Source organism: Cucurbita pepo, chromosome LG05, assembly GCF_002806865.2.
Source record: "Cucurbita pepo subsp. pepo cultivar mu-cu-16 chromosome LG05, ASM280686v2, whole genome shotgun sequence".
Taxonomy (NCBI): domain Eukaryota; kingdom Viridiplantae; phylum Streptophyta; class Magnoliopsida; order Cucurbitales; family Cucurbitaceae; genus Cucurbita; species Cucurbita pepo.
Genome location: NC_036642.1, coordinates 8,033,588 through 8,041,695, shown reverse-complemented (window position 1 = coordinate 8,041,695; position 8,108 = coordinate 8,033,588). Strand labels below are relative to the sequence as shown.

The 8,108-nt window shown below is 36.5% G+C and overlaps 1 protein-coding gene across 1 annotated transcript; it reads left to right on the top strand.

Moving 5' to 3' along the window:
- The first annotated feature begins 3,666 nt into the window (after positions 1-3,666).
- On the top strand, positions 3,667-7,362 carry LOC111795432 (metal transporter Nramp3-like). The gene is made up of 4 exons (XM_023677861.1): positions 3,667-4,662; positions 4,845-4,981; positions 5,134-5,786; positions 6,664-7,362. The coding sequence occupies exons 1-4, from the start codon at positions 4,142-4,144 to the stop codon at positions 6,880-6,882; spliced, it is 1,530 nt and encodes a 509-aa protein (XP_023533629.1). The 5' UTR covers positions 3,667-4,141; the 3' UTR covers positions 6,883-7,362.
- The last annotated feature ends 746 nt before the right edge of the window (positions 7,363-8,108 follow it).

Genomic DNA, 8,108 nt, shown 5'->3' with positions numbered 1-8,108 from the left:
AGGTTAATATGATATGATAAAGTTATATATGANATATAGGATCTCTAGGTTAATATGATATGATAAAGTTATATATGAAATTTACTGGTTATGAGACAAGGATAAGCAACTAAATCAAGTAACGTGCAAAATGATCATAATGCTCCTATTGGTTAACCCTGCGATTCATGCATGTAAATGATTTCAATGGGCCTGGGCTCACATTGGGCCTCGAATGTTATCAAAGTCTCATGATTCCAAGTACTTTTGGGTATTTTTTATTTTTTTAAGTAATCAATATGTTACCTTAAGGTCACACAAGTAACTTTATCACATACAAGTAGCACTATATAAGTCTCAAGTCCTCTAAGATATGAAGACGACTAGGTACCATTCAAGAAACAAGAATCAAAGACAAGAACCAAGAATAAAGACTAAGGACAAGGACAAGGACAAGAATCAGGAACAAGAATTAAGAATCACGTATAAGAACTAGAATAAGGATTAAAATCCAAGTTCTCATGCTTAAAAACCCATAACTACAAGACTAAGGTCCTTAAAGCATTACCAACGTTAAGAAATCAAAACCCTGAACCAATATCCTTCAACTAAACCATGACAAGAATTTAAGAACAGGATCTATGGTAATGTGTGAATGATATATATGGTTGTGTCATAAGGATGACTTAAAATGAAAACTATAGGGGTCTCATGCATTTTGTATTGTTCATATACATCGGGTTACTTTCTCATTTATGATGATAAACACGGGCGTGTACACTATGATGATGATGGTCGTCATCATCATCATTATCATGTCTCGCATGACACTCGAGGGTTTCCTGACCAATAGACATCCGGTTACGGACAACTAGCCCAACTATGATGAATGTAGGGGGTGCGAACCACCTGGAGATTTGCGCTCGCACATATGGATTGTGTGTAGGAAAGTACTACACATCCAATTTTATTCAGACTGGAGGCCACCCCTATAATGGTTTTAGCGATAGGTCCTTGATCATGAGTTCCATGTGATTGCATTCCCTAACTCCAATAGTGGGGTCACTTAGCCGTGTGCTACTTCTATTTCAGACAAAGGCAAAGCACCCTTGTACAAATAACGACGACATCGCAAGTAAAGACCATAACACATGCATAAAATAATGGTATTTCAATTCTTAGACTTTAGGTTAGAATATGTTGTTTTTACTTTTAATGGTTATTTATTTTACTTAGTAATTCGTTATGTTGTTTAAAAATGTTTTCTAAGTCCATGACAATGTTTATAATGAAGTTTTTAAATGTTTATTTTTGCATAAAAGAGTACGTTATAATGATGACATCGACTTTAGGTTAATAGAAATCTACGTTCATAATATATCATTTATAAAAAAAAAAACACATCTTCCTCTCCATTTTTCCCTCTCCTTTCATCTCATGTTATTAATAACTCTTTAAATTTTTTGTATTTTATAATTTTTCAAGAAAGGTTCATATTTTAGTTGACATTAACATTTTATACATTGATATTAAGTAACTTATTTCAAATTTTTCTAAAATTTTTTAAATATAACTCTTGAAATGACTCACAACAGGAAGATTAAGATTTTGATTTTGAGGTTATACAAAATCATGTATGTTATCTTTATAAAAGAGACAGTGGAAAAGGAACCAAATGGAGATTTTTTGCTTTCCTTAGCAATGGGTATGTTTCTTTACAATTTCTATGTAGTTTAAATTGCATGTTTAAAATCATTCAAGTTTGACATGATCAAATCTTGCTTGTGTAGTAATTCAAATCTCAAACAAGTGTTCTTACCATGAGATATTCGTTCAATAAGGTAATCTGAATCTTCCTTGTACTGATTCCTTATCAATGGTAAGTTTTTGCTTTGATTGATTTTTTGTCCTTTGGTATCAGAGTTTTTGTTTGGCTTTATATGAAAATTATATTAGAATATATATAAATAAATAACATTTATATTTGGTTCTCAATAGAAAAATGTCATAAAATTTTATGGTAAGAAATTATATTTGTAGTTATTTGATGAAATTAATTATGGTAAGCTTATTCATATAACGTTAATGAGTTGCCTAATAAAATAATTCAAATTAACTCCAAATATCACTAAAAATTATTATTTTTTTTGGAACCACTAAAAATAAACAAATAATAATAAAAGAATCTTATTAATTGAATAATTGGTTATGATTTTAGTAATTAAGTTCATTAAATATTTCCTTGGATAAAAATGAATTAAATAAATATATAATTATTTATTATTACAATATGGTTCATTTTTATTAACTGTAAATTTAATTTAAATCAATTAATTATATTTAAAAATATAATATAATAATAGTGATAATGAATGAAGCAATTAAAATTTTGTTGGATGAGACCTGATATTTATAGTTTTATCTGAATATCTTATCCTAGGTTCTTATACAACGTTGAGGTGGAGATTTTGCGTGAGGATCATGCGTGTCTCGACTCGATTCATACTTATCTCAAATACCCATTTGCCTTCATTGTTCGATGTGAGTTCCACATGGTCATAGCGCGTATATGAACCATTGCCCACATAGACTTCTCATCTTTGTACTCGTAAACTAATAGTTGTATCCATTTAAATGCTAACTGTTTTTATAAATTAGTGATTTACTATTACTTTTTAGTTGATTTCTTGTCGTGCCTTCAAACCCTATTCTCAATCATACAATATATTAGTCTATAATAAAAAGTCAAATATAATACATATGTTAAACCATAATTTAAGATTAAGTATCGTTAACAGATACAATTGCTAGCTTGAGATTTTAGTGATGATATAATCTTCATAGTTTAGAGGCATAAATTGATTTTTTTTCCCTTTATTATTATTTCGTGATGGAGCGTGAAGCATTCAACAAGCATGTTTCATGCTCGAAACAATCATACTATTAGAATTCTCAACCATTAAATCTTTCTAAGCTTTTCTTTTCGTTCTTTTTTAATGTTGTTTATTCAACGTTATTCAACCTTTTAGTTTTCTTGATTAATTATAGTTGTTTTGTTTTTTGGAACGACTAATATTTATTTGATTGCACTGGACTGCGTTACGGTAACAAATTTGACAACGTTGTCGTGATTGTTACACATTGTTATGCTTTAGTCATAAAAAAAAAAGAAAAGTGTAGCAAACTAGGTTTGGAGATCGAGAATAAAGTTACCCATAATAGAGTTGTCATTGTCGGACCTATAGTTTTCTCTCTTTATTTCAAATTAAGCCAATACATGGTTGAACACAACCTCTCCCGACTATCCTTGGGTCGTGGACCAGCAAACGGACACCCATGAGAGGTTTTTTAGCCAAAATATCATCTCGTTAGGTTTAATTAAGACATTAGAGAACGTTTAATCAAGACTTTTATCTCAAAATTTGAATTTAGTTTGTAGAAATTTTCAAAATTTGAATTGGACCTCAAATTGGGGTTAAAAAGGAAAAAGATAAAAGAAATGGGTGTGGCATTGCACTATGTTATATAATGGATTACACGATGGCACGGGCGGGCCACGGCGAGAGCATTCACAGGCACGCTCTGTCCACACACTTGGCATCATCAAACTCGTCCATGCCTCTCGCTCGCCTTCTTCCATCGCCCAATTTCCTTTAAAATAACCCAAAGAATATCTCCCCATTTGGCCATTTCCATTCCTCCCATCTCCACGTCCTTTTCGCTTTATCTCCACGCTGGCATCTTACCTCATTCTCACCCCATAATCCCACTCCCCTCACGGATCCCTATTCAGGACCCAAATCTTGGAGGCCGTGAGTTTGATTTCCAGCCCCGTTTCTGTGGTTCAGTCAAGGTGAATGAACATCGACCTGGGTTCTTATTCTTTTCATACTTGATGTTCTCAAATTTGTACGATACCCTCCAAATTCTCTACCATTCTGAAAAGGAAAAGTGAAAAAAAAAAAAAAAAAAAAAAACAGCAACGTAGCGATGACCATTGACGGTTTTTTTCTTTTTCTACCTCGCTTCGATTGAGGATAAAGGTTCAGAGCACGATTTGTGGGCATATCTCTGATTTTTCGTTTTCCCCTCGTAGCCAAAGCTCTGTAATCCACTCTATACTAGGGGTTTTCCGACACCCATTTCGTTTTATTGGACAATCATGCATCCTGATGATCATCCGCAGCAGCGGTTGTTAGAGGAGGAAGAGGAAGAAACTGCTTATGACTTAACGGAGAAGGTTGTGGTAATTGGGATCGATGAAGTGGAGTCCGATTCCGATGTGGGTATGCTTCCGTTTTCATGGAGGAAGCTCTGGCTGTTCACTGGGCCGGGGTTTTTGATGAGCATAGCGTTTTTAGACCCTGGGAATTTGGAGTCCAATCTTCAGGCAGGTGCGATTGGAGGGTATTCTTTATTGTGGCTTCTGTTTTGGGCTACGGCCATGGGGCTTTTGATTCAGTTGCTTTCTGCCAGGCTTGGCGTTGCCACTGGTAAGCACTTGGCCGAGCTGTGTAGAGAAGAGTACCCAACTTGGGCAAGAATTGTGCTGTGGGTTATGGCGGAATTGGCCCTTATTGGTGCGGATATACAGGAAGTTATAGGGAGTGCTATTGCTATTAAGATTCTGAGTAATGGAGCTTTGCCTCTTTGGGCTGGAGTCATCATCACTGCTTTAGATTGGTAATTTTGATTCAAACCCAGTTCTCAAATTGAGTTTGATATCTATGATTATCTGTTTTTTCCCTAGTTGATAGTGTTTATGTTGATTCTTGCCAGTTTTATCTTCCTGTTTCTTGAGAATTNGTTATCTATGATTATCTGTTTTTTCCCTAGTTGATAGTGTTTGTGTTGATTCTTGCCAGTTTTATCTTCCTGTTTCTTGAGAATTATGGTGTGAGGAAATTGGAGGCTGTTTTTGCTGTTCTTATTGCTACTATGGCTATCGCATTTGCTTGGATGTTTGGTGAAACGAAACCAAATGGGAAAGAGCTTCTATTGGGTGAGTCCTGAGGACCTTTTTTGGGGGTTTTTTGATGCTTGATATATGTCATCATTGTTCTTGCTACTTGTTTACAGGTATTTTGATTCCCAAACNGGGGGGTTTTTTGATGCTTGATATGTATCATTATTGTTCTTGCTACTTGTTTACAGGTATTTTGATTCCCAAACTTAGCTCCAAGACAATTAAACAAGCTGTTGCAGTTGTGGGCTGTGTCATTATGCCACACAATGTGTTTCTGCACTCAGCTCTTGTGCAATCTCGAGACGTTGATTCGACGAAGAAGGGGCGGGTCCGAGAAGCTCTCAGATACTACTCCATTGAGTCCACTCTTGCACTTTTTGTTTCCTTCATCATCAACTTGTTTGTTACAACTGTGTTTGCTAAAGCTTTCTATGGCACAGACATGGCGAATAGCATCGGTCTCATAAACGCAGGCGAATATCTTCAAGATAAATATGGTGGAGGACTTCTCCCTATTCTGTATATCTGGGCTATTGGTTTGTTAGCTGCTGGCCAAAGTAGCACCATTACTGGTACATATGCAGGACAGTTTATAATGGGAGGCTTCCTTAACTTGAAGTTGAAAAAATGGCTTAGAGCTTTGATAACTCGGAGCTTTGCGATTGTGCCGACTATAATTGTTGCTCTCGTGTTCGAAACCTCCGACGGGATGGTCGATATTCTTAACGAATGGCTCAATGTCCTCCAGTCAATTCAGATCCCCTTTGCTCTGATTCCTCTTCTCTGTTTGGCTTCTAAGGAACATCTAATGGGCACTTTCAGAATTGGCCCCGTTTTAAAGGTATGTGTACCATGTTCACTAGACACGTGCATATTGTTCATGTTTTAGGATCATTGATGATAGCCTTGCTCTCGTTAAATCAAACCTTAAATCCAAAAAGTAGCTCGATTGGTTAAGATATTTCCTGTAACAGTCCAAGTCCCCCGCTAGCCGATATTGTCCTCTTTCGGGCTTCCCCTCAAAGCTTTAAAATGCGTCTGCTAGGGAAAGGTTTCCACACCCTTATAAAAAGTGCTTCGTTCTTCTCCCCAACCAATGTAATGTAGGATTGTGTCCCCAACCAATGTGGGTTCTCACAATCCACCTCCTTCGTTCTTCTCCCCAACCAATGTAATGTAGGATTGTGTCCCCAACCAATGTGGGTTCTCACAATCCACCTCCTTCGGGGCCCGGCGTCCTCACTGGCACTCATTCCTTTCTCAAATCGATGTGGGACCACCACCAAATTCACCCCCCTTCAGGGCCCAGCGTACTTACTGGCATACCGCCTCGTGTGTACCCCCTTTCGGGGAACAGCCTCCTCGCTGGCACATCGCCCAGTGTCTGGCTCTGATATCATTTGTAACCGTCCAAGCCCACCATTAGCCGATATTGTTCTCTCTGGCTTTCCCTTTCAGGCTTCCCCTCAAGGATTTAAAACACCTTTGGTAGGGAAAGGTTTCCACACCCTTAGTAAGGGTGTTTTGTTCTTCTCCCTAACCAATGTGGGATTGTGTCCCCAACAACGTGGCCTCACATTTCCTTTGCTGTTGTTAGTGTTTTAGGCCTAAGATCATTTCAAAACCTCCATAGCTTGTAATTTTGGTCTGGAAATAAATATTTTGTAAACCAAAAATTGTAGTTGAAGAACTCACATTGTTTTTATGCCCCTTTTCAGATGTTCTCATGGCTGGTGGCAGTGTTGGTGATGGCCATTAATGGGTATCTTTTGGTGAGTTTCATCTCATCAGAAGTGAATGGACTGCTTATAGCCATTTTCGTGTTTGTCTTCATTGCTGCATATGTTGCCTTTGTTGTTTACCTCGTCTATCAAAGTATTTCCTTTTCAAGTTGGAACAACATTAACTGGAAGGCCTCCACGGTCGACGAAAACTGAGAGGTCATCGTTGATTCAATCGTTGAATCGTTGAATCGAGTTTTATAGACCACAGATCGATAATTATCAAATAATTGCCTTTTCCTCAAGCATCTGTTAAAATGCAGTCAGAGAACAAAGGAGTAACATATCAGTTAGTTTTAAGATATATGAGTTATGATTTGACATGTTTTTCCTTGAGAAAATCTGTTATGGATACAGTGAAATGAAAGGATTGTGAGCCAGTGAATCTGGTGAGTGAGTTGAGGTTATGTTGTTATGGTAGTCTTAGGTTATATATATTATGGTATTCCCGTGCTTGGTGTCACGGTCATACTTGTCCAGAGGGAGTTGGCTGTGGCTGTATGTTTATGTCATGCCAAAAAATTTTTTTACTTGCTTTCATGTTGTATTACTTTATTATTATGTTTTCTGTGTGTATGAATCGCCTCAAAATGTATTACGGGACTAAGTAGTCAGGGAACCTCTTCAAATTGAGTATTCTAATCTCTCTTGCTTACATGTCTTCAATACAATTGATTTTCACAATGCTTTCTTTAAACTTGTTTTCAATAATTTTCTTGCTCACGTTTTGTAAAACATTTTCTCTCAACATGACACGAGATTCGACCATACGGCCAAAAGTGTGATTTTTAATTGAATGACTTGTTAACAGTGCTGCATAATCATCATTGTTGAAAGAGTGTGACTTTGACAAGTGATATTAGAGCGAATCTTTTTTTTATTTAATATTTCTCAAGGTTAGGTGTTCTAATGGACCCTAGAACTAGCCAATTCTATGGATAAGTTCATTTACTCACCTCACTTTTATCCTAGGGGTGTAAGTTACCATTCAAAATTTCCTCAACGTTCTAGGTGCACTTCACCCTTGATTCTCTAAGTCCTTATGCGTTTGTGTACAAGTTGGGGAGCTGTCATATCTCAGGCTCTAGGGTGGATCTAATAGGTATGAAATATCATATATTACTATTAGCAACCTCTCAATCTCTCTGATACGAGTCTAGTTTGAGTATTAATCGAAAGCTTCCTTAATGGCACCTAATAGACTCCCTAGTTTTACATCATTATGATAAAATAATCATTATGTCTCAAGGTTGAGATTTTCAAGAAGCATGTTGTTTTATGTATTATACAAAGCTAGAAAGAGAATATGCATGACTAGAATACGAGTGGAGCATTGAGAAAGAGTATGTTGAGATTTATGATGAATATTATGTTATATGCTT

Bases quoted from the DNA above. Each gene is read 5' to 3' on its own strand.
- LOC111795432 (XM_023677861.1), top strand. From the start codon at position 4,142: ATGCATCCTGATGATCATCCGCAGCAGCGGTTGTTAGAGGAGGAAGAG. The intron at 4,982-5,133 runs GTGAGTCCTGAG...ACTTGTTTACAG, and splicing joins TGGGAAAGAGCTTCTATTGG to GTATTTTGATTCCCAAACTT. The intron at 5,787-6,663 runs GTATGTGTACCA...GCCCCTTTTCAG, and splicing joins GAATTGGCCCCGTTTTAAAG to ATGTTCTCATGGCTGGTGGC.